General features: G+C 42.2%; 3 protein-coding genes across 5 annotated transcripts; all 3 read left to right on the top strand.

Moving 5' to 3' along the window:
- The first annotated feature begins 638 nt into the window (after positions 1–638).
- LOC135650362 (uncharacterized) lies at positions 639–9,826 on the top strand. 2 transcript variants are annotated; one of them, XR_010501509.1, is made up of 4 exons: positions 639–776; positions 857–1,487; positions 5,042–8,158; positions 9,301–9,826. XR_010501509.1 is itself a non-coding variant. In XM_065169593.1 (3 exons), exons 1-3 carry the CDS (start codon positions 745–747, stop codon positions 8,054–8,056), a joined length of 3,678 nt encoding a protein of 1,225 aa, XP_065025665.1. In that variant the 5' UTR covers positions 639–744; the 3' UTR covers positions 8,057–8,215. The 2 variants fall into 2 exon arrangements, 1 of the variants encoding a protein (XP_065025665.1); XM_065169593.1 differs by lacking the exon at positions 9,301–9,826 and having other exon boundaries at positions 5,042–8,215.
- Positions 9,827–13,576: 3,750 nt separating this feature from the next.
- Positions 13,577–22,582, top strand: LOC103968866 (MADS-box transcription factor 3-like). 2 transcript variants are annotated; one of them, XM_065169595.1, is made up of 9 exons: positions 13,577–13,966; positions 14,030–14,249; positions 17,243–17,324; positions 21,404–21,465; positions 21,545–21,644; positions 21,724–21,765; positions 21,866–21,907; positions 22,002–22,168; positions 22,282–22,582. In XM_065169595.1, exons 2-9 carry the CDS (start codon positions 14,068–14,070, stop codon positions 22,283–22,285), a joined length of 681 nt encoding a protein of 226 aa, XP_065025667.1. In that variant the 5' UTR covers positions 13,577–13,966; positions 14,030–14,067; the 3' UTR covers positions 22,286–22,582. The 2 variants fall into 2 exon arrangements, with proteins under 2 accessions (XP_065025667.1, XP_065025666.1); XM_065169594.1 differs by having other exon boundaries at positions 22,002–22,582.
- Positions 22,583–24,337: 1,755 nt separating this feature from the next.
- On the top strand, positions 24,338–25,494 carry LOC135650652 (VQ motif-containing protein 4-like). The gene has a single exon (XM_065170147.1). The coding sequence runs from the start codon at positions 24,561–24,563 to the stop codon at positions 25,308–25,310; it is 750 nt and encodes a 249-aa protein (XP_065026219.1). The 5' UTR covers positions 24,338–24,560; the 3' UTR covers positions 25,311–25,494.
- Positions 25,495–25,748: the final 254 nt, after the last annotated feature.

Below are 25,748 nucleotides of genomic sequence, written 5' to 3'. Positions count from 1 at the left end.
AGACGCAGGAGCCTTCTCTTTCTCTCAGGAGAAAACGGCGACTACGTCACGGCCTCGCCGGTGTCGACCCTCAAACACCACCCTTTCGGGTGCTCACACCGGCCCATTCGGTTCTCCCAGCTCGAAATGGACCTCGACTCGGCAGGTCCTCTCTCTCAACCCTTGCGACGCAGCTCACATACGTAACATTTACCCTCATACATTTTGAGGTGTCTGAGGCAGCGAGTTCTTTGATGCTGGTCTTCCTCAGCCCTCCTTTAATTTATGTCAAGTCCACATCTCAAGGACGCACGTAGAAGCAGTGGCTCTGAGCACCGACCCCACTAAGGATGCTGTCCAACCGCGGCGCCCATCATGATGACGGTGGGCACATCACGCTTAATCACGACGCACATGGACGGCCGCGGCCATGTCCACGTCGTCCCGAATAAAAATTAAATCTGCCGTGCCCTAGCACAGGTCGCTTTCGGTAGTAAATGGTAGTTGGACGCATTCCGAGGTGGAGAGCGGGAAAGCGAAAAGTAGAAATAAATAAAATACAACAACACGTGAGCGGTTGGGGCCTTTCAGCCAATCTCTCTGTCTCCTCGTCATTTATTTGTATTATTTTTCTATTTATTATTATTATTATTTTCTTTTCTAGCTTTCAGGTGTCCCCCACTACCATCCTCTCCGCCTCAGCCCTTTCGAGAATAATAAGATTCTTTCTGCCCTTACTCCAACCCCTTGCTTCCGATCGCTACCATGGCGGCGGCCATGGAGAGCTTCTCGATTCGGTGAGTATTTCCCGGCCGGTCTTTTCTTGATTTGTTTTCTTTTGCCAACAACATCTTGACGAGTGTTTGGGTGTTGGAAGAGAGTACGCGGCGAGGATGAGGAACGTCGACTACGAGAGGTGCTGGCCGTTCGCCGAGGAGAGAGCAGAGCGGTCTCTCCCTCCCATGCCGGTTAGGAAGTTCCGGTGGTGGGTGGAGGAGCTACGGGCGGTGCCATCCGGCGGCAAGAAGGACGGAGAGGCCGACGATGTGGTCGAACCGGAAGAGAAAGCTGCCGTTGACGTTGCTACCGGGGTACCAGTTGTCGAATCCACCGGTGTTGGCCGGGCGGGAGGCGGGAATGTTCCGGCGGAGCAGAGGCAGGCGAAGAATCTTCCCTCCAAGCCGAAGCCGAGAACGCCCAAGAAAAGGTCGATCCTCGAGCTTTTCGCGGTGGCCCCGCCGGTCCGTGGCGGCGTGCAAGAACAAGACCTCCGGGATGGGGCCGGCGGCAAACTGCAACCGCAAGGAGAGGAAGCAGCCGGTGCGAAGACCAATTTGGGGGTTGAGGACGGTGGGGTTTTGGTCGAGATGCGAAAAAGAAAGAAGCGGGTTAAAGACGGTGAGAAGATGCCGAGGGAAAAGATTGGGGCAAACAAAAAGTGGAAGACCAAGGCGAAGATGACGAATAAAAAGAAGAAGCTCAATGTGGAGATCCGTGCTGCGAAAAAGGTACGTGGCAATTTGTTGGATGCAGCACACTTTACCCTCGCGCTTTCTGTTTGGCAATAATTCCACTTGCTCACTCTCGCACTAGGCACAGTGTCTCCCTGTAGCTGTCAGCTCTCCGTGGATATTGCATCTTTTTATCATCATTAATTCTCGTTATGTTTCATGCGCATCTGAAATGCTTAATCGTGTAATGAGGTCAGAATAGGAAAACCATGTGAGCATTTGGGAAATATCGATCTTTGCTGGATTCGGGTGAATAGTGCTGCTGATATTTCATGTAGGAACCGATTCTATTTGGGGACGCCAGTAGCTGGAATCGTCTAGGACTATGGTTAGTGAGTGATGTCCGGCAACCCATTGACATGGATCGTTGTTTGCATTCCAGATTTGCACATACCGTTAATCGACGTTTTGGGTCTAGGAAGTAACCTGAAGGTAGTGCGAGACCATTTCTCGTCCTCTCCTCTTGTCCTTTCATCCGTCGAGGGCGATGACCTGAAGAGAGCTTTTAGGTTTTGTACTTGGTCCAACGTTGTGGTCTGGTGACTTTCATGGATACAACTTCTTGCTTTATTTTGGACTGTTTCAGATATACTTGTCAAGCATGTAGTTGTGAAGGGTTCAATTGAAATCATTTACCCATCTGATAGGGTTCAGTTTGATGGTTTAAATGTAGTAAAATTAAGACTGAATAAGCAAGACATAGATTTATCAATTCTAAGAGAAAAACTGGAGGATGTAGTCAGGTGTATTGGATCTACTTTCCAATGTTCTGGTGAGGTTGACATAAAAAAATATTCATAAAATCCAAGCTGGTTGATTCAGGTGGAGTTGAATGTTGGAAGTTTTCTTTGATCATCAGGTGTCAAATAACAACACCACTGTTTAACCAATCATACTTTATAAACCTTTGTGTTGGATGGTTAAAAAATAATATATATAGATAGTTTTTGTTTCCGGGATGAGAACATTGAAGTGAGGGTGTAGAAATATTAGAAAAGATATTAAAACACTCATTAGTGACATACTCTGAAAATAAGGGCAAATTATCTGTCTTTTAATTTTGGAGACTGTTTCCCTTGGTTTGAGAAAAATATGGGTAAATCTCCCAGAGTTGAGGTGTGGTGAAAACTACTAGCTGTTGGGGGCTCCACATGTCAGTTAGTGGTTTCCCTAGTAATCTGATGTTGCTTATTGCATCTGCTATTACTCATCTGATGTTGGGGGCTCCCGATGTGTTCTGAAGCTGCATAGTTGTTTAACACATTGTCGAACACCAACAACCAACAGCCTTAGGGATAACTGTTTGATTTGCTTGTGAATTGGTTGTATTAAATCCAAGTGAGAAATTGTGGCTCAATCAAATTGGTACTGACCTAGAGTATTGCTGCTCAATGTTCTTCAAGATTTCATGGAAGCTTTCTGGATGCAGCTGTAGTGATCATCCATCAGCTACATATGAAAATATCAGGTTTTCGACACTGATATGAACAAAAATAGAGAAGATAGTTTAGTACTTTTGTTACCCTACCTCATGGTTCTTATGAGTAAAAACATAATGGGAACACCATTTAGACACCAACATATAAGTTCCTCAAGATCAGCCGTTTGCTTTAAGATATGCCATCATTGATATATTATAATTTTAGAAAAGCTGCGGTATAAGATCTTAGACAATCTATGAAGTTGCTTGTGCAAACTAGCATTTATAATATATTATCAAATATACCTCTAAGGTGATAGCTAATTGTCCCACCTCCAAGCATTTATGGGCATCTACCAGGCTCTCCAAACAGAAAACTTTGCAACCTGATTTATAGTTATATAGCACATCATGCTTCATTTTGAATTTTTTACATACAGTTGTCCACATTTGAACAGTGGCTCTCTATTTGCATGACCCTTTCTAAATCCAAGGCAATTCATAGGCCCTCTGGATCCTATCTGATGGTTGATGGGTCTGGGCTGCTGACTACAACTTGTTTCCTTGCACTATGGTTTCAGGCTATTGAGTCAGAGATCTAGTTTCTCTTTTCTTCTTGGCTGTCAAAAACAGTATCACAGGTCGATTTAGGTTGTACTTGATAGGAACTGAAGATCCATCTCTAAGGAAGGTTTACATATTACCATAGTCTTCGTAGTCTCCGAGTCATCTACTATCTTCTGCTGAGGAACAAAGTTTAGACTGTTGTACAACACTGCCGCTCCTAGTGATTGGAATTCATCTTTGTTTTTAGTTTGCTGATCTGGCTCAGGATTGGCTTACTTTTTCATATATATTATGGACTTGAATATGTTTCATCAAAGAAGTTTAGGCTCAAGGGGAATGGAGGTTTGTGTTATTAGTATTTAGTTAAGTATTATATGCAACCCCTTAATGTAAAAGAAAAAATGAAATAAATTCAAGAAAAAAGCCTTTCAGAAAAATCATTGCACAGCAAAAAAACTCGTATCAAATCATCTTTCTCTAGTCCATACAACTGCCTAGGATTTTTGTCATCAAACCGGAGGCTTACAAAGTGTTATGAAGCTGAACATGTTTAGCATCAGACAGGTGAAAGACAGTATTTCCCTAGTTGTTCGAAGAGTTAACGTGAGAAACTGAAGAAAGAAGAGGGAATATTTCTCATCATGGTTGTACTGGTGACCAGCTCTCCACACTGCAATATGTATCTAAAATAATTGATTTTCTGCTATCTCAGTCCTTGAGGACACTGCCCAATGAGATATCGTTGTTCCACTGAAATACTGAAGGGGTTTGTGAATGTCATATGAGTAGACTTTTAGATACAAAAATATGAATTTAAAATTTGAAAATGTACAATTTTTAATATCAGTTAATATTCAGCAATACATTTCTGGCAAGATATAAAAATTTAGATTCATATCTCATCCAGTATTGTTAAAGTGTGATCGTGTTCCATCTTGCTGTTGGCCACCCGATTAGACCACTGTGATAACCACTATTTCACACCATTGATGAATTAAACTCCGCACAAATTATGTGGTTGGAGATGTTACTTAACTGAAATCTTAATTATAGTTTTCTTATCTCATTTTAGATGTAGTGCCATGTGAGAAGAATCTTGTTTTTGCTAATTTTCCTCCATGATATATTTGAGTTGACAGAGTTGATCAGTTTGTTTAGTTGATATGTCTTCATGACACAATATATTGATTTGTCATTGTAATTTGTGGTAAACCTAATTGATATATTTTCAGAGCATTGTTAAATTTTTGGTATACCCTGATACCTGATCCTTATCTTTATAGGATGAGTATATCTAAGCTATTTGATTATTGTCTAGAACATATTGGGTTAATTTTAAAACTTGCCTTTTTGCTTTAGAGCCTAAATGCAATTCAGGAATTAATACTAAGATTCTCCTAAGGGAAAAGATGTAATCCAATAATTGATTGCTTCCTGTCTATTGTAGAGCCACAAGTGTGAACTTACTTTTTTTTAGTATCCTCAATTTTGCCTCTCCTGCTTAATGGCTCGAGTGTCCAGAAGCATTAGATTGAACTACTTCTGTCATTGTCTTCTCTCCCAGGAGAACTGTAAGCTCAAAATATCATCTCTAGTTGATATGAGCAAAATCCTCAAGAGCAAAAGGTACGAGAAGAAGTTTGGAAAGATGCATAATAGGCTTGTTTGTAACCAGGCAAAGCCAGCAACAATCAGAACTTTGCTAAAGAAACATATATTCAGATTTGTTCAGACGTCGAAACTGATATCCAGGAACCAGGAGGCAGCAAGGGCACCTCCCGTACATAGTATTTTCAAGAAACGAAAACGAGGCACTTCCACCAAGAAGAGAAAGGCAATAGAAAATAAAAAGGGTAGTGATCTTGTAGAACATTGTTGTGAATCAGCCAAACAACTGAGTTTCTCTGGTAAGAATGGTAAACTTGTGCATGGCAGAAGTTGTTTGCCTTTAAAGCTGCCACACTTGCAAACCCTTTGCAAAATGGTTTCTGATGTCTTGGCTGCATCTTCAACTATGGATAATTTGAATAAATGTCCATCTGTCACTGAGGGAGCTCACTGGAACTTGAATGACACAGAAGGTCAGCTGAACTTAAATGACAATGGAGTTGTTGCAAGTAATGGGGAGACAAGTGAAGCTTCTTCAGAAGAGCAACTCGATGGTACTTTTGACCATCCTACTCCTTCGAACTCGTCAGTAACCAAGAGATCCCCTTTGGCTGAACTCGTGGACTTAAACCATCCAGTGAAGGATCATGTTGATTTAAATAGCATTGGTTTGGATGGATCCACTATGACACCTACTCCCATGTTCTCAGGTGACCTGAAGGTTCCTGGGCCCATGAATAAGTGTGCGCTTGCTTCAGATCCTGGAACCTCTCAAATACACAGTTTTTCTCCAATATTCAATCATACAAACCATCTGCATAATCCCGGAAATGCTGTTTCAGTTTCTGATACAAAAAGTGCACTGAGCCTTACCAGAAAACAAGACCAGCACCATTGGGTTTCTTGTCTGGATCAAAGCTACTTGGATTCAATTTACATGCAAACTCGTATGATGGATCCAAGAAACAACACATGTATTGGCTTTCCAGAATATCGATCAATGTATCATATACCGAAAGATATGTTAATTAGCAATCATTCTTCAGTTGGATCAAAAGCTACTGTGGAGCCATCGCCAGGGCTGGGGCCTATTTGGAGGGTCAATGACACCGAGGAGGGTTTTATTGGATTGCCTCTTAATTCACAGGGAGAGCTTATCGAATTGAACCCAGGCACGAGGTATGGATTTTGTGAGGTCGATGAAATGCCAAACTCAGCCTTGAATTCACTTCAGATTCTTCCATCTTCCACTCATTTTCAGCCCCAGTCTAGCCATGTTAGGATGAAAGGCAAATATCCTTTTGTGTCATCATACCATGACGATGAACAAAATTGGTTCTTGAAACAGCACTATCCTGCCAGAAAACTAGTGATATCTGAATCGGGTTCTGTTGCATTACAAGGTGTTGAAAAAGTGAGGTGTCAATCCCATGATGGAAGACCTCAATTGTACCACTGCAATGCAAGACAAGTGGAATTATTTTGTTCTCGGTGCAAAGATCATTTGGTAACAGAAAATTGCTTTGATAGGATGAGGCTTTATTCAGAGAAGGATATGGAGCAAGGGTCTCGTCCTGCTATCCAACCTACTATGCGCTTGATGGGTAAAAATGTCACAGTTGGTAGCTGCAGCAAAGAACACCAAGGATGTAATGATAAGGATTGGACTGACAAGGAAATGGTAACTACAAGCAACCCCACTATAAGGGAGCATGACAGACCTATTTTGAAGCGGTGGCATGAAGAGGAATGCTTTAGGCAAGAAGAATACGAGGCATCAAGGAATATCCCTTTTAGTTCATTGGACGTCCCTTCAGACAATTGTCATGCATCAGCAGATAAGCTTACATCTAACCATATGCATCATGGTTTTGGACCTAACTGGATGTTGAATTATGGAAATCCTTCAAGTCGTGGAGAACATGGTATTCATATTGATTTTTCTCAATGTCCAGTTCCATGCCAATCTTTTCAGAACAGAGCATCCCACTCTGCAGTCCATAGTACCACACAAGCTCAATCTGTTGATATGGGACGAAGTAAAACACTTCGGGCATCCCACCCCCGAAACTTTTGCCAGCATATGCTTATAAATTCAACCCATTGCAAGCACAGTCAAAATGTGTCTTACGGTATTCCATCAACTACCCATCCTTATATTAATCATGTGCCTGTCCAGACATCAAGTGGTCATTCTTTACAAAGATTTCCCCATTGGCTGTTAAATGCAACCAATCAGCATCCTTTTGTTCCTTATCATCCATCTGCTGCATGTCAGTCCTGCATGATACCAGCAAATAGAGGTTTCCCTCATTCTTCTCCATATACAAAGAGTGTAATAGCTTTCCCTTCAGGTAATAGCAACAGTTCTCAAACTTATGGCTCATACACTCCCATGTCTGTAGTTTACCCTTCTTCTACTGCAACCTTAACAAATAATTTCAGTTCAGCATCCTCAACCTATGGAGACAATAGCAAAACCACAGATGGCATGCAATTCAACTTTGCTCATGTTAAGTGTCAGGATCATTCCAAAAGATTTAGAAAAAGATCTGCAGCCAAAGATGACAAAATTGTGGAAAGAGTGAAGAGGCCTAACCTCAAACTGCAAGAAGACTTAAATGCTCCTACATCATTGAGAAGAGAAGGATTGAATGGAGACCAAAAAGATAATATAAGAGAACCAGAAGTCAATGTTTGTGTGAGTAGAACAGTAGATGTCTGTCTTCCAGTTATTGATGATGGGAGGGATAGTGTGGCAATTTCAGATGGGTCCTTGCCCTTAAAATCTAGTCATCTGAGGCCAGGACCTGTCAAACTTAGTGCAGGAGCAAAGCATATACTGAGGCCCAATGGAAGTATAGATCAGGAAAACTTCCGACCAATTCACTCGACTGTACCTTTTACTCAAGAAGCTAGTGCTGCCAAAGATGGTTCACAGGAGAAGGCAGCAAAAGTCTACAGGTTTTAGACTTGAATTGGGGATTCACTACCAGGCAAAGAGATCTTGATGACATTTAAAACCATGTAAGATGGAACTTTCTTTGGCTAGCAAGGATATCTTTGATGATTGGTAGGTACTGTTTTCTTTTGTCACTTTCTTATGATATGGAAGAAATTTTTTTAATAATCCTCTTTTTTAACTTAATCACATGCAATATAGTGTCCAAAATATCACTTTATTATTTTCTCAAGTATCGTTGACAATGTTGTACTATTTTTTGGTTAGTCTGCTTGTGCGTTTCTCCTAATATTCAGTATTCTGTAGTCATGTATTCCAAGTTTTGATGTTTGATTGTGCTCTCAGAACTATCCACATTAAATACGATCGATTATCTTGTGCCTAAAGAAAATACCATTTAATTTTGCTTGCTTTATGTGCTAATATAGTGCTTTTCAATATTCGTAGTGAAAATTTACTTGGTTCGTATTTGCCGTGAACAGAAAGACCATGTGGCCTATGTGTTCTGGCTTACTTGTGCCGTTGACAATTATGTGGTTGATATGAAAGCTTTTGGTGTCTCTTGTTTGTTGTCTGTTATCTTTTTAAGGTTTAATAGGTCGGAGTCATGCTTCTCTTGATCTGTTTGGTTATCTCCAAATGATGATTGATGTCCACATCCACATGGTTCCACAGCCTAACACAGAGAATCTACTTAACTAACATACACATTTTATTTTTGCAGGAGTGTCTCATCTTCATACTTGAGAGCATGGATCAACTTTTTTTTTTTTTTTTTTTTTTTTATGGATCTTAACACATTTTTCATTGTTCTTAACACATTTTTCATTGTCCCAAAGCATTGAATGAAAACATAAATAAGAGAAAAAGAATGGGAAAAGGCATTTTTGTGTTTCATGTATTTTGACTTGGATTATGTTGGAAGATGCAAATTTTTGTGCTTGCTTGATTAAAGTTGTCAGGTAGTATTGCTAATGAACCAAATCATATAGTAGCTCTTGTTCATATTTATCATATCATATTAGAGTGATGGCAAAAATGTTTGGGAATGACCAGGTTGAGGATGTTCTCTGCTCTGTTTTTCTCTATACGCATGGTTGCCAATGTAATTTCTTTTCCATTTGTGGATTTTTTTAATGAATATTAGAAAAAGGTTTTGGCATCATATTAGATTAAGAAGTCATACTCCTGTCCGGTATTGTGAAGAATCAGTTTCATGTTCGACAAGTTGAACCATGATTCTCTGTGCCCAGGATCTTAAATTCTCAAGAACAGTTAGCAACAGCTGTTCCTTACTGGTGCTGGTTTTATATATCTACACAAACGGATGGAGAAGCTCCCTTGGATGTCATAGGGCCACTGCACCTGGTAATCTGATGTCTACTGTCCTTATCGGAGAGCTTGTGTGAGGAAGAAACTATTGGCAAAGCTTAGAGTTGGCTCCTTTGTGTGGAGAACCGAATCATTCAGACCAAGTAATGACTGATTTCCTGAGATGATGATGCGGTGTGCACAGGAGCAGAGAGAGGGGCGGCATTATCATCGGGAGGATGCGCTTTGTGGATCCGGTCGGTGTGTTTATTTGTCACTTATGTGGAGACATGAATCATTTCTGTTTGTTTTCAGATATTAAGGAAGGAGGAGGGGATGTTTAGGAACAAGGTAGAGCGAGAATGTGCTTTCTATGCTTTGGTTGCTGTTCTTTCATTGTGTATCCTTGTTAGTTTACGAATTACCAATTCTCCCTATGAGCAGAGGGAAAAGAGTTGGTTTCATTCATGAGGACAATCTCCACCGTTTGGTGATTATTCGAGAACAACTTTTGGCACCGGAGAACTTGACACTTTCCTTGGTGCGATGCATCTGTACTTGGTGCCAAGCAGGGTGGGCACGGTGCAGGTTGAAGTACGGAGCCAACAAGCGGCGCAGGTATCGCTCCTGCTTGCCCTCCCTTCCACATCGATGCCTCTCGTATGTTCTACCCCAGGGGTGGGTGCTTCGTCGGTGGTCTCGGTCTCGGTCTCGGGCTACACCGACATCACACGCGCAACCAAGGTAACTTACTTACGGTGCCAACCGTGGGCCAGAGGTCTCTCAACGCTCCTCCATATGTTCTTGCAATCGGATTCGCCGCCTGCTGCCTTCGGTCAATTCCCTCTCTCATCGAGCCCTCGGAATCATTTGCGATCCGTGACTACTGCCGGACACCTTACATCCTTCGAACCACTCGTGCCGTCATGGCGCCACCTTTTGCTTCCGGGGAGAGAGAGAGAGAGAGAGAGAGAGAAACAGAGACAGAGCTTCCTGACGCCATTGATGCGATCTGCACGGCCAGCCTCCGCACGACCCTCGACTTTCATGTTATGCTCTCTGCCGCCCGTCCTTTGTCTCCTCCTGTCCACTTCCATTCTCCGGTCATCGTAGTACGCTGCTTCGTACCGTCGTATAATAAATCTGGTGGGGCCCTCCCTTCTGGGTTTATTCGAACGACTGTCCTGCTGATGTATGAAGATATGCCTTGCGGTGCTGCAATACAATATTCGTTCGCCGTCTCGCTGGTTTCCCTTCCTCACACAAGTACGTGTGCGCTGTGGACTTCTCCGCGTCCATCAGGCTCTCCAGGATGGCCCATTCCGGTCCTCGACTCGGTTAACTGCGTCCTCGGTGAAACAAGCATCCATCCTTGTCGATCCGGCCGCCTACTCAATGAGAGGGAGCTGTCCTGCCAGACTGGGACCATCGGAATCGGTCAGCATGTGCAGTGACAGATTGTAATGGTGGGAAAGCAACCGGACGCACAAGTCGTCGCCGGGCTCGCACTCACTGCCGTGGAAGGTATGCGCTTATGAATGCTTTCGCAGCACCGTCTTCAGATGCGCTGGTGCGGGTTAAGATCGATGGCGACGGCACCGAGGAGAAGTAGGCGAGGAAGAGAAGGGGGGAGAACCCACGCACGTGGTCGAGTGCGTGCTTGTCGTCCGTTTCCTTTCTCTTTCGACGTGGGGCCGCGGCCAAGAGTGCCCTCCGATGTCTTCTCCTACTTTCCACTTCCAAGTTCCACCACCTCCTCCTCCTCCTCCTCCTCCTCCTCAGCATTTGGCATGCACCTGTGCCGTAGCTATCATGGCCAAGGAATAAAAGGTGAAGATGGCATTCGTATACTCGTTGCAACCCCAATAGATATCACTACTGCTTTTTCTTCTTTACATATCCCACCTAGCCATCTAATTAAGACATCTATGGGCTCCTCCTTTAAGGGGTTTGATTTAGTTTCTTGATTTGATCTAGCAGCTCTTGCTCTCGCTTAATCTGGTCTATCAGCCGGCTGAAGGAATTCATCATGTATGCCGGTCCTCCGTCATTCTTAACCTTTTGCTTTGCCGCATGCCGGAACTTGGTTGTCGGAACAACACATCCACTCAAGAGTTCCTTCTTCCGATATAAGAAAAAGAACTGCCTGCACCAAATCAGAAAACATCTATGATCATATGAGAGCAAAAATATCACTTCTTTCGCCAAACGAAAGCAAGTTCTTTCCAAAGAGGTCGCAATTACGATCATCGCACTTGCAGGTTTCAGACGTTTCATGTGTTTATCACCGACTTGGAGATCTCATTCGATCATCGTTTCGTTTTAGATCGAAAATGATGGTAGTTGGAAGAACAACATCGTGAGATTCTGAATTACTTTCTTCGTCGGAGAGCACAAGTTATACATTGAGAGAAATCCTTAAAGACTGCCATTAAATGCATGACACTCGTTTCAAAATTTTCTTTCAACAGAGAGCAGATCCTATAGGTCCATAATCAAACTCTAAATCTTCTAATTCCTAAAACTTACCTTCGTTACCAGCAAAAGCTAATGCTAAAATGAAGTGTAAGAATGAGTTCTTAAAAACGAGTGCAAACTTTTCTTTTCTTTCCTTAAATACAATTATTGCTTATTTTCTATTACACAAATATCATCACTCTTAAGGTTACAGAGACACAAAAGTTGATGCAGAATAGCTCATGGGACCAGCAAAAATGGCTGGTGCAATAAGAGCAGAGTATGTTTGTTGCATGCAACACGGATGACTGGTCGCTACATTTTCTTTATTTCTGATATTTTAGGTACAGAATGTCTGTAAGTTCTTTTGATTAGAATACATGACTTTCTAATGGAATCATGATAAAGTTTATTTGGCTTACAAATAAGAACACTTGTAATGTAACCGATCAATACAAGAGCATTGACTCTTTATCAGTAGCAAAAGAATGACATGGATGAAGATTTTACTCTGTTCGAATGCTGCCATGACTCGACACTCGTGTTCTGACAATTTACAAGCATTATTCTTTCTCGGTTGCTTTCCAATTAGATACATGATTATGTTGGCAAAACTATGCATCGATGATCTATGGAGATACCTCTGCTGATCACCTTTGTATATGCACTCACCGTCTGCGGAAAAGGCTTCTAGTTTTGGTCTCAGTTTGATCCTCAGACAGCGATGGGGATATCTTCATCGATCCTCGGTTTATCCTCGATCAAAGGATTTGCCTCTAAGAATATTCATGGACGAATGTGTTCTCATCATCACATGCAGTCGTTCTACGAGAAGCTTTCCTATCGATCAGTGACCGGTTTGGAACACCCCGCAGATCTTTTCCAACAGCTTGCAGCACTGCTGAAACATGCACTCACCTTCCTTGGGAGATCGAGGCCCACAGGTATCCGGTGTCGTGCCTTTCCCGGTGTTGTGGTGATGAACATGTCGGCCGAATCTACCAGCTGATCGGCGGAGGAAAATTTTAGGTGCGATCGAGGCTACGGTAGGAGAAGATTTTTATGGTGGGACAAAGTTGTAATAACATGAAGCTCTTATCTAGATTTCGATTGCCGATGGGACAAAGTTGGCGTGCGTCATCGATTCGCATCTCTTAGCGGATGGGAGGTTTGGTCTCATCTGAGAGAGTATTTTGGTTAGGGTAAGCTGGATTTCTATGAACTGTAATTTGTTTGGGTCACTCGTCATACAACGAACGATCCTTGTAGGAAAACCGGATAAGAGCTAAGCGTAATTGTAGCTTAAGAGAGGGCTTAGTGTCGAAGTGATGCTTATTTTTGCAACAGAGATAGCATTGGACCAGAATTGAACGCCTAATCCTTGACTAAGCCCTTCGAGATCGAAATCGAGGCTAGATTTTGGGAGATGGAAGACAGGATTGGCATCGGAGTTGCCTTCTTTTGTCTCGGAAATGGAAGAGGAGTGCACAAAAGTAAACAGGGAAGGAGGGAGGCTAGTGCTTGAAGTTAGATGTCATGTTCCTAATTAATTTCCCACTACTAGAGATCAAAGGTGCATGCATATCTTCGATGATGGAGAGAGGAGGGAGGGAGGGAGTGGGGAAGAGAAGAGACCAAACGCAAGAGCCAAAAGGACAATGGAGCCCCCTCTCCCTCTTCTCCCTCCATGTCGTGCGTCCTTGTTTTCTGGGTGCAACTCAGTCCCAAGTCCGATTCACACCCCTCCCCCACCCCGTCGAATAGGAGCTTTCGCCATGTCCCTTTCCCCTTTCTCTCTCCAGCGCCCATCCATCACGCAGTCCATGAAAGCTGAAACCGATGCCGATGGATGCCACACTCAATAACCAGTCCTTGGTCATTCATTTGCTGGGACGCTGTATAGGACCCATGGATTGAGATAAAAAGAGTTCATTGTGAGGGGGGAGAGGAGTAGAAGGAAGGAAAGGTTGGTTTGTGAAGTCCATAAATTCCCTCCTTCAGATCCAAAAGTACTTCCCTCTCACCATTATAAACGTCTCTCTGAATACCCAGGAAAGAGGGATAGCAGAGCTTCTAGTTACGATCGCCGTTCCCTTCTCTCCTCAAACTTTCTTCTTTGCCTCCGCCTCCGCTTTCCTCCTTTTACTACTGGTAAGTGAAGAAAGCGCTGGTCTGCTCCCGGTTGATGCTTATATTCCCGTTGCCTTGTCTCAGAACAGCGAAGAGGAGCCACACTGGAGCCACCGGCGAGGATGGGTCGAGGAAAGATCGAGATCAAGAGGATCGAGAACACGACTAACCGGCAGGTGACCTTCTGCAAGCGCCGCAACGGGCTCCTCAAGAAGGCCTACGAATTGTCGGTTCTGTGCGACGCCGACGTCGCTCTCATCGTCTTCTCCAGCCGCGGCCGTCTCTACGAGTACGCCACCAACAGGTGACCCATACGCCTTGATCTCCTTTTGGATCCACGAGTGTCAGCTTCTTCCTCGACTCTCAAGCATCATCAACTCTTGGATCTTCTTCTTTTGCCATGTTATTCTTTGCCAGTCCGTATCTGGCTTCTCCTTTGATCTACCTTTGCTTCGCCCTAATGGCACCAAAAGCCTCCTCTTTTATCTATCTACCTTCAATTCTTTATCTTTCTCTCGTGTGTAAAAGAATAGAAAGACAGCAAACTTGGGAAACTGGTGGATATTTCTTGCCCTGGGCTGCTGGATTGCAGCTTCTTTCCACTATCTTGAAAGGAGGAGGACATTTTAGCCTCTTAGATCTTCATTTCTTTTTTGGTTTCGGTCTCCGAAGATGAGATCCCAACTGGTTCTAACAGTGGGAAGGCCATGTTCTGTGCAGGTGAGATGTGTAGATAGATTTAGTACAGCCGAGCTCATATTTGCTTGGCTGGTGGTCCTCTTCTTTCTGTATTTGTGATCTTTGCTTTCTCTAAGGGTTGGTGGTATTATATGGTGTATCGGCTTCTGTTATAAAGGTTCTGTTTCCTTTCATTGCTTTGTTGGGTGGAGGCATCGATCTGAGGAAGCCACAGCAGTTGGGAGTTGCAGTAGGAATAGCAAAGGGAGAGGCCTTAGTATTGGCTGTGTGTTTGTGTTGGGGCATATGTGACCTCCTCCCACCCCTTTTAGATCTAAGCTTTGCCACTTCCTCTCCCTTTTCCTCCCTTTTAACCCTTTCCTTACTCTCCTGCTGCTGCTTCTGCCGCTGCTGCTCCACCTCCTCCCCCATCTCTCATCTCTCTCTCTCTCTCTCTCTTTGCGTATCATCAACCATGAGTGCTCGAAAGCCTGATGTAAGAGCTGTCATGCTCTCATTAGCCCATGCCTCAACCGGTAGTAGCGCAAGCCTTGCCACACGTCACAGCGCTCTTTAGGGTTCCTCTTCAGTGAGTTAGGGTTCTTGTTTCATTTCTTTCCCCATTCTACCCTCTCTGAGCACAGATTTAGATTAGGTTTCAGGGAACAGTAAACAAAAGACCGATACTAAGACAGTTTTAGAGTAAGAGAGAGAGAGAGATAAGAGATGGTGTACGGAGGACTGAGCAACCAATGGGGTGAATGTACTGTGTGTTGGGTTTGCATGGGAAGTATAAAAAGCAGGTCAGAAGAATGCTCACAAGAAGACCAGAGAGAGAGAGAGAGAGAGAGAGAGAGAGAGAGAGGGAGGGTGTGTCTTGCAGGATGGAGAGTACCGAGGTGTGCGGATAAAAGAGGGGACGGCGGTATTTACACGGGGAGTAAAGGGACCGAACACCCAATGGAGCTGAGGGAAACGAAGCGGCCAATCATGTCGTGGGATCGCGAGCAAACGTGGCAGAGAAGGACCAATGGGATCCTCGAGGAAACTAAGGTTGGAGGAAAGGTAGGTGTAAGAAGACAGGAGCAAAGATGGGGCTTTGGAAATCGGAGCAGCCTCTGTTGCTCTTCGGTTTGCCTGTCTTCTGCAATGTAGTAGTTTATATGGGTTTGCTTTTTACGTTTGAAAAGATGGGGGAATGAGTTGGAACATTTACATTGAAAAGACACACATGGAATAATATATTCGTTCTGATATCTGCTGACTTGTACATCTTGTGTAGTCTTTGTTGCACGAAAGATGCTCAAATTTATGGCTTCTTGGGTTCTTTTCAGATGAAAAGATCGGAATGAACAATATTAGATCATTCATAAAGCTTATACTTTTGTTATTTTACACAATTGTTTGCTGAACTTGCTTTTCTTCAAGACCTGCTTAGGGTTTTTGAATTCAGCAATAGGCCTCACAAATTATTCTAGGAACTTCTGTTCACCAAATGTTTAATGCCCTCAATACATGTGATGTTTGTCATATCATATGATCTTTATTTGCAATTCAAATATGTGGTGGGAAATGAGAGAAAATATGTTTCAAACAGAATACTTTCTCATCAGAGCACATTTTTCAACATCAGATTGATTTCTTGTTTATGAAGCTTAAATGTATGCTATGTTTCTTTTATATGCTTATAGCAATTTTTGGTCCCTTTTATTGATTGGAGGCAGGTGGTTTCTCAACTTTCTTGGTCTTGGAATGTGTTGCATTCTCTTGAGGATTGTGCAAGTTCAAGTAAAAGGAAGTTTTTTCATCTAGTCTTATGCCTATTTGATGAATTAGCTTTCAGTTCCCTTCCTGAATATATTTGGGAACTGCGCAATCCATTTTTCTTTCCCTGAGTAGACTAGCAGATGTATGTCAACAACCTCTAGCAGTTCCAAAATGTGTGAGCACCCTGGTTGAAGGTTTGGAGAAGTAGTTGTAGTTAAAGATGTCTTCATAAAAATATGAGTGACAAAGTGGCTCTGCAAATGGTTTAAGAGTTTCAGATAGCTGGAAAGAATGAGGTAGGATTCATAGAAGGAAATCAGGAAAAAGAAACTCCAGTTTAGAATGATAGCTTGAAAGAAAATAGATTTTCTGATAAATAACTTTTAAAAAAATATGTTTCCGATTTCTCTTTCGAATAATAGTACCATAAGGCATATCTTACTCGATCGCTTGTTCCTGGTCATTCTAGCTATCTCTTGCATTATCAAGAATTATTATGCAAACATGCTTTAGATTTTATAAAACCTCCTCTCATTTTTCCAAGACTTACTGCTTGTTCATGACATGAAGCAGCATGACAACATGTTTTGTTATGAAACATGCACATCTTTCTGAATCAAGATCTGGATCTTCAAAGTGATGCATGCATACCTTTTGTAATCAATCAAAATTCTGCAGCAGCCATTTGAATTCTTGTCTATTCACTATCAAGATATAGGTATTCATTGCAAGTTTTCTGGGTAGCAGTTATTGCTTATCGAATAATCCTTGAAAGGATTTTATGTGAATTAGCATCCTGTTTATACAAAATTTATCATCCTTGTTAAAAGCAAAGTTGTCGTTTGAGTGCAGTGTGAAGGCAACTATCGATAGGTACAAGAAGGCATGCAATGGTACCACCAACACTGGATTTGCTTCGGAAGACAATGCTCAGGTAATTCTTCCTTGTTAACATCATCAATTGCAGCACACAATTCCTCACCATTATAAGATTGGAATAGTACTGTATCAACAAATCCTAGATTTTAAAAACCAAAATCTTAATTGCTAGCATGCAACAGATGCAATACTTCTTGAGAGTTAAATTACTTACTTCATTGTTACCTAATTAATTCATTGGTGCCAGCTTAATTCGTCACTAGCTCTTTATGCATTCCCTACATAGTCAAAACCACTAAGAAATGGTTAATATTGTCTTACCCTGCCATTACCATGACTATCTATCATGCATTCTATCAGCAAATCCTTCTGTCAAATTGATCGAGTTCATTTATTAGCATTATTAATGAGCATCCTGCATAGCAGGATAGCTGTGTTTTGTGTCTCTAAATTGTTTTTGTGTGATATTTTATCTTCTCGTAGTTGTATATACACAAAATGACATGATTTATGTACGCTTATTATCTATTCACAGAAGGAATAAAAGATTAATGGAGTTGGCTAATATTATTTTTCTTCCAAAGGTGCTGGAATCACAATCTTAAGCATTCTGTCATGATCAAGTAACAAGAAATCAATAGAATATTCAAACCCAAAAAGAGCCAAATATTGGAAAATGATAATCATAATCATTTGAACTATGTTATTTTCATTTCATAGACCGATTCTGAAAAAAAAATTGTTCGAAATTCTTTTTACATCTTTTCCCCAGGTTGGAAACTTTATTTTCCTTCATCAAGGCTTGTAGTACTTGAATAGGATTTCCACAAGTTGAAGATAAGCTGACTAATTTAAGCAAATGTGTCCACATGAATTCAACATCCTATTTTACTACCATCATAAAATCTTGCACAATCTCTACTGTCTTGCAAAATCTATAGGCAGTGTAGTTGAATTGGCATTAGGAGTGTATGCACATTCTGAGGTATAACTTCTTCCGAAAAGAATGATATATATGACTACAATAAAACCTGCCCATGTATATGAAGTTGCTTGTGTTCCATTAAACTATAGGCGTTGACACTTGACATGGGTCTGAGTCCTATAATTTGTGCTATATTTACTCATTCAGGGAACTCTCTTCGAACTATATCATGCAATATCCTGTATTATTTTATGCTCCATGCTGCATCATGTAGCCAAACAATTCATCTGATGCACGATAGAAGAGAGATTACATTTATTTTCATCTCTTAGGCCACGATAACTTGAGATGCATTTGCTCATGTCGCCTTTTCTGATTCCTATTATCTTTGTTACCACAATGTTTGTAGATAATGCACAAGCAGCTCTTGTCTCATGAACAACAACTCTACCCTCTTGAAATTTTTGACAAATTACTAGGAGAGTCTGCTTCTTGGTGCATTAAAGAATCTCGTTGTGCTTAATTCTTGTCGGTTTGGTATCACCGTCGTCTTACTTATGCATACAAAAGTAGAAGTGGCAACTGAAGTATTAGTTATAAAAACTACAAACTATCCCTTAGCCTAATTAGCTACATTGACAAGTTGATAGTCTAAGAAGTTCAATGTCTGGTAAGAGTATGACTAATCTATTAAAATTTTTCTATGGTCTTTAGGAACAAACAATGTTTACAGTTAAGTGTTCTCTTCCTGCATGCCTTTTTCCATCAGTGCTTCATGATAACAAAAGAAATAGTTCACTCCAAAACCATGTAAAAGCTAAAACTTTTTTGTTCCTGTTTACTGTGAAGGTTTTTTGTTCTTTCGAGTGTTTAGTGAATGGTTTTACTTGCAAATCTCTCACTAGTCTAAAACAAAATTACTTTAAACTAACATGAATATAAAGATTACTTAATTGAAATGATCATGTGCTGATAATAATTCAACTAATCTGATCCAAGATTTTTCTCTCAAGTGCATATCTGACCAAACACAAATCTCAGTGGAAGCGAACCTGCCTTGGGATATGTTGGCCATGGTTAAGAACTGCAAACCTAGGAAAGAATTAAGCATGTACTGAATTTCTCATCCTCACAATGTATACAAAAATTACAAACAAATCGAATCCAAGTTTATATTCCCTCCTAGGACAAAACAACACCTTTTCCCTTTATTAAACTAAAAGCCTGTAAATCTTCAAATTGCTTCTCTTGGTGAGAAAATTACTGTATACAATGTTTAGGGATGTTTAGCGTCCTGCGTAAATCAGTGTAGTATTATTATAGAACCTTTGATGTATTATTTCTTCCTTCTGGGAGGTTTAGAGTGGATCAGTGCCATTAGGGAGCTCAACTTTTGATCTTGAATAAGGCTTCCTGACATGTAGCTCTGTAAGTATATATTCCAAGAAGAATCTAAGGAAACAAATTAATCATGATAAATACCATGATTGGATTCTTACTGCTCAAAACAAATTATTTTGGGAGGTGCATGAGAGATGTTGCATTCTAAGAAGAGGATATCGATAGAGCACTTAGCTTTACAGCTAGACGGATACTCGTCCTGAAAGTTGAGGAACAAGGAAAATACATTAGTCTGGCAAATTTCCAAGGACACATGTTAAAGAATGATTACAGTATGGGAGCACTAAATAAAGGAGCTCACAAGAATCTTACACCTCATTGAAATATAAGGATCATAGATAGCGTCGTCCGTGATCTGTGTCTAGGATATTCTTTCTTAATTTGGAACATGAAGAAACAGTAGGACTTGTCAATGAAGCACCTCATAATTAGAGTTTCATTTGTAGATTGATGAATCACCCAGTATGTGGTGTCGAAACAATTAAAGCATTGTGTTAATACCCTAGAGGATAGATTGAATGAACAAGCAGGGTATGTATGGCAAGGTGACAAATCATCCCTTTTTTGTTCCACATTCTAATGGTTGGAGCAAAAAAAAAAAGAGTTGGATATGTGTAAATTTTGAAATTGGTTGAAAATTGAGAAGTTCAAGAGTTAAGATAGTGGGGATAAGATAGGTCAAATTTGGATATGCTCATGATATGCTGCTATTATATAGTCTTTTGAGGTGCAGATGGTTAGTATCTTAAAATGGATTCCTTGTTCTCTCTTTGAAACTCATGTTCTAAAATCAATCTATACTGGAGTGTAGTTATTGTACCAATGGACCAGGATGACAACAACTAGAGGGATTTCATTAAGATAAGGAGAAGAATCTCCAGGCTAAGCAGTTGAATTCATTGTGATCTTCTCATGAGTGGAGAAGGAATGTCTTTGTGAAGACCTTCGAAACCTTTGGTAATGATGAAACATGTGGATTGCTTCTAAGAGATGGAAGGTTGAGAAAGGCTTCTTGGTTGGTGTTGTTGATAAAATAGGGATGACATCTTTTCGGTTGGAAGTATAAGCTGCTATCACTTGGTGATGACATCTTTGGTGAAATTGATAAGCACATGTATCACTCTTTCTTAAATGCCTTCATCTTTCTGTTCCTTGTTTACTTCAAGAGATGGGTGAGGAGAAAAAGAGATTTGTTAGAATGTATATATTGCCAGTTCTCTAGATATGGGAAGAGTGTTTTATCTGCAAATGCAAAGTGTTTTTTGCTTAGAAGCTAAGTATCCTAAGCTAATCTAAAATGCCTGATAGATTTCCAGGATCAGATGGAGAAGGAACAATTATCATTAGCTCCCCATTTTGATAAAGTTCCGAATGATTTGTTCCAACAAGGAGTATGTATATCTCTCTAGATCTTCATAGTCCAATGCCATTATCAAACAACATCGGCACCAAATATACATTCAAAAAGGGGGTTGTCAAGATGTGGTTGAATTCCTGGCAAAGCCTGCAGCAACAAAGTTCATGTTGCTTTACCTGTAAAATTGGAGGCTCCTCTGCTGCACTAACTTCTTGTTAGGGATTCAAATCTAAGCTATGCCATTTGCCCATATATTTTCTTGGAAAAGAACATGGATGCATTGTTCAACTGTAAGAGATGAGAACAAAATCTAACACGGTTTATCTTGGAAATTTTTTTACGACTGTCTTTGTTGATAATCTCAGTTGGCTTGTGTGATATGTGTACGTACATACGATTATACTGTAGCTCAGGATCTCAGACCTCTGCTATGTATTTTTTTTCTTTTCAGTACTACCAGCAAGAAGCATCGAAACTCCGTCAGCAGATCAACAACTTACAGAGTACGAACAGGTAATAACTCGAACATAAGCTTCGATTACCTTCTCAGCATCAGGTGGCTGTGAAAATAGTACATATGCTCATTTACCAGGAGCCTGATGGGGGAGTCGCTCGGCTCCATGAGCTTACGGGACATGAAGCAACTCGAGACTAGATTGGAGAAAGGCATAAACAAAATCAGAAATAAGAAGGTAAATGTGTTGAATCTTTTGAATTGGCGACTTATTTTCTATGGCATGGTTGCTTACTCCTCGTGGCTGATTGTTTCAGAACGAGCTGTTGTTTGCTGAAATCGAGTACATGCAGAAAAGGGTAATGAGCACAGATTCTAACTCCACTGATGCTATTTCTCACATGCTCTCTTCGAATCACGTATTGACAGACATACATGCTCTGCAATTCTTATTCTCAGGAGATGGAGCTGCAAAATGACAACATGTACCTGAGGAACAAGGTTCTCTCTCTCTCTCTCTCTCTCTCTCTCTCTCTCTCTCTCTCTCATTCTTTCTGTGGTTTCGACAAGTTGAAATGGTTCCAACTCCCAACAGATTGCTGAAAACGAGAGAGCACAACAGCAGATGAGCATGCTGCCTTCAGCGAGGACCACCGAATACGAGATCATGCCTCCATATGATTCCAGGAACTTTCTGCAAGTGAACGCAGTGCAGCCTACTCAACACTACACTCACCAGCAGCGGACCGCCCTCCAGCTGGGGTATGGACCGACCTTCTCTTAGCTTCCTTCTCCTGACGCTCTCCCTCTCCCGTGTGAGGGAGGAGAACTCCTTGCACGAGATGGGTGATGTGTTCTTGTTGCCATTTCTGTAGATGAGTTGATAAGATGGAACCAAGGATATGCTTCTGCACATCTAGTGCAACTTGGGTACTGCAGTGCAGCTAGTGCTATAAATCAAGTAGAATGATCTAAGCGAAAATTATGGCAACTATTTGTTTGATATGGAGTCTTTTTAAGTGTGGGCAGACCATTAGGTAGATAGATGCAAAGTCTCCACTACGTTGTATGCTTTGCTATAATTATCGACACTCGTGTGGCATGCATGTCCTATGTATCTAAGACTTTTCAACTACTTGTTCTGATATGGTGGGTTAATTTATTTGCATTTAACTAGCTTGATTGAATCTTTCACGGTCTTGTAGACATGAACTGTGTTCTCTTTTCCGGTTTGGCAAGAACAGGACAACGGGTTGACCTAATCATGCCGAGTAAGCTGAGTCGACTTGTTCTTCGCCTCTCTTCGTTTCCCAGATCGCTTTGCTTAAACGTCACAAGTCTTTCTCCGGCCAATCCGAGACTTTTGAGGTTACAAGAAAAGTGCACAACCATCACTGCGAATGAAATGTTAACGCGAGCAGATACCATTTCAACTTGAATTCGATAAAAGAAGGCCCCATTTGCAGGAGCAGCTTCGGCTCTGAACTGATCAAACGTAAGACCAGTGTATATATATAAATTGTATGCATGTATCTATCTATATATCTATCTACGAAAGGGAGTAAAAGCTATTGAAAGCAGTGTTTTGGCCTAAGGGTCGTATTCCCAAATATGTGCATGAACTTTCAGATCCTCAGACATAATGTTGTCTCAGGTTCTGCCACTACTTTTTATATTTTATCTCAATGGCTTTACCAAAAAGTTAATAAAGTAAAAGGCAGCAACACAAAAGATGAGCAACTCGGTTGCAAAAGTGCCTCTTTGCTTTGCATTGAATCATCATGAGATTACATATCTGCTTATGTTCCACCATTATGAAATTTATGTCATGCCAAGCGATCACAAACCACAACCGGAGAGAGAGAGAGAGAGAGAGAAAAGATGCAAACAGGAAGGTTCACATATCAGCAATTACTTGGCTTTCTTTCTTGTATGTCTCTCGTGTCTGTGTCGAACATGTGTTTCAGCTCCACAAGCAAGCAAAGGTCACGCTTCCGATGGTCTCTCCACCCGTCAAAACATGTATGATGCGTTCGTTGTCTTCGTCTTCTTCCCCCACAAAAGTAGTGGGGACTAGGCATTGCTCACATGAGATGGCGTGCGGAGAAGATGGGTTGATCCATATAAACCTTGACCTACATAAACAAAGAGAAATGAATGACGACTGCTTAGTGTAAGAAAGAAAAGAAACAGGTGCACTTGATACAGCCATCGGCAATCCCTAGGAGTCCTCAAGAGTTGTGATGGCCTTATTAGTTTATATAGTCCCTGCCGGTTTCCGACTCTTGAGCTCTTGCGAGCTACCCTCGTGTCCATCGGATAGATCATCACAATGTGTTTTTGCACAGGGCTTTAGGTGGACAGAGGCTCTCCACCCCCACCCCCCAAGAATCTCTCTCACACAAACACAACCTCAGCAGTACAGGTGATTGATGGGATGCATGGTCCCCAGGAAAAAGTCACATGACCGCCATTAATGAGAATTGGATGCCCTCTCCTTCAACGCCTCCTCGCTCTTTGTTCCAAGGGCAATCAATTCCTCTTCAGCTTTCTCCCTCCACAGGCCGAACCCAAAGCTATGATCGAATCGTGAGAAGATACAGAGCACATTGAGGGAGGATGGATGACTCTGTGTTACACCAATCCATAAATCTGCAACACCCCACCACACCACGTAAAGAAGTCCAGCAGCCTGTTGGTATCCAAGGAGAGGAGGCTGCGCCGAGTCTCCAGGTAGAAATAAGTGGAGGGCTGTGCGAAGTCAATGGGCCATCAATTCAACTTGAATCTTGGTAGCTGCTCATAGAATAGAGGACCAAGGGAACTCAATGAGGAGAGGTGGACCAATGGCCATCCATGGCATCATGTTCTTCAATAAAAGAACACCTCTCTCTCTCTCTCTCTCTCTTATCAGCCAATCGACAGAACAGACAAATCCATGGTAGCTTTATTTCAAAAAGGAGAAGCCAACTGAGAGATCTCAATTCTCTTATTTAACTTTCTTCCCCTACCTCTCAGTCTGTTCTACTCTTTCACCTCCTTCCCCTCCCCATTCCCCCCTGCATACTCGATTTTGCTGTATTTTCGCTGCCTATCTATCATTCCTTCATCCCTCTTAGCTTGCTTATTCTTCCAAAAAGAAGGATTTTTGCCCATGGATCGAATGGAGCACCATGCAAGACCCCAAGAAACCATTGGCAGTAGCAGCGGTAATTACAGCTGCAACGATGGAACACCACCACCACCACCAGCAGCTCCGCCGGCATCGTCACCATCACCGGTTCCGCCACCTCTGATTTCCAAACCCAATCCGAAGCCTTGCGATGCGAATCCGTGCCCGACGACCTTCGTCCACGCCGACACCACCTCCTTCAAGCAAGTCGTCCAAATGCTCACGGGCTCTGCCGAGACCGCCGCCGCTGCAGCCGCCGCGAACCCCACAGCCCCGAAAGTACCGGTGGCTCCGGCAGCCAAGGCTACCGGCCCCAAAAGGCCTGTTTTTAAGCTCTACGAGCGGCGGAACAGCCTCAAAAACCTCAAGAGTCTGAACCCTCTTATTCCGACATTCCTCAACTCCAGCACCAATTCCCCTGTTGGCGCCGCCGGCTTCTCTCCCCGGAAGCAGCCGGAGATCTTGTCGCCCAGCATGCTGGACTTCCCTTCGCTCGTGCTTAGTCCGGTGACGCCTCTGATCCCCGACCCTTTCAACCGGCCGCCGCACCCGAGTTCAGAGGCTGCTAAGTGGGCGGAAGACCGGGCGATCGCCGGAAAGGGATTCTACCTGCATCCATCGCCGCGGGCCACTGCCGAAACAGAGACACCACGGCTGCTGCCGTTGTTCCCGGTGACGTCTCCCAAGGTCTCTTCTGACCTGTCTCTAGCGACACCTCAATCTTCTTCTTGAGAGATGCCAACTCTAGGATGATGTTCCATTCCTGTTCTTTCCTTGTATGGTTTGGCCTTTCTTCTCTCTGCGCTGCAAGTTAACCAAGACAGAACGATTGCCTCTTTTAATTTCTCTTCCTCATCTTTAGCTGATGTAATTGAGCGACTGACTGGAGTAAAGATTATGGGAAAGCCTTTTCTCCTTTCTCGATGCCAATGGATGGCTTGCAATACTAAGATCATCTCTTCCAACTCAGTGGCTACAACTGTTCATGCACTATCTTTGACACTGCTTCTCCATGGGTTACTGCTGCTGATGGGAGTGGAATAATATAAATGATGGGCTTGATGAAGAAGGTGGACCCAAACAGCTTGCCTTTCAAGAAAAGATTGCAAATTTATAGAGGAAAAATCCATACCTCAGTCTTCCTTGGTTTGATTGGAGCTTGCTGACAGG

Source organism: Musa acuminata, chromosome BXJ3-10, assembly GCF_036884655.1.
Source record: "Musa acuminata AAA Group cultivar baxijiao chromosome BXJ3-10, Cavendish_Baxijiao_AAA, whole genome shotgun sequence".
NCBI lineage: Eukaryota > Viridiplantae > Streptophyta > Magnoliopsida > Zingiberales > Musaceae > Musa > Musa acuminata.
Note: the sequence above shows the minus strand (reverse complement) of the source record. Positions and strands in the feature narration are given on the sequence as shown.

Coding starts and splice junctions, on each gene's coding strand:
- LOC103968866 (XM_065169594.1), top strand. CDS start 14,068: ATGGGTCGAGGAAAGATCGAGATCAAGAGGATCGAGAACACGACTAAC. Junction 17,325..21,403: donor CTTCGGAAGACAATGCTCAG/GTAATTCTTCCT, acceptor TTTTCTTTTCAG/TACTACCAGCAAGAAGCATC. Junction 21,766..21,865: donor TCGAGTACATGCAGAAAAGG/GTAATGAGCACA, acceptor TCTTATTCTCAG/GAGATGGAGCTGCAAAATGA.
- LOC135650362 (XM_065169593.1), top strand. CDS start 745: ATGGCGGCGGCCATGGAGAGCTTCTCGATTCG. Junction 777..856: donor ATGGAGAGCTTCTCGATTCG/GTGAGTATTTCC, acceptor GGGTGTTGGAAG/AGAGTACGCGGCGAGGATGA. Junction 1,488..5,041: donor AGATCCGTGCTGCGAAAAAG/GTACGTGGCAAT, acceptor CTTCTCTCCCAG/GAGAACTGTAAGCTCAAAAT.
- LOC135650652 (XM_065170147.1), top strand. CDS start 24,561: ATGGATCGAATGGAGCACCATGCAAGACCCCAAGAAACCATTGGCAGT.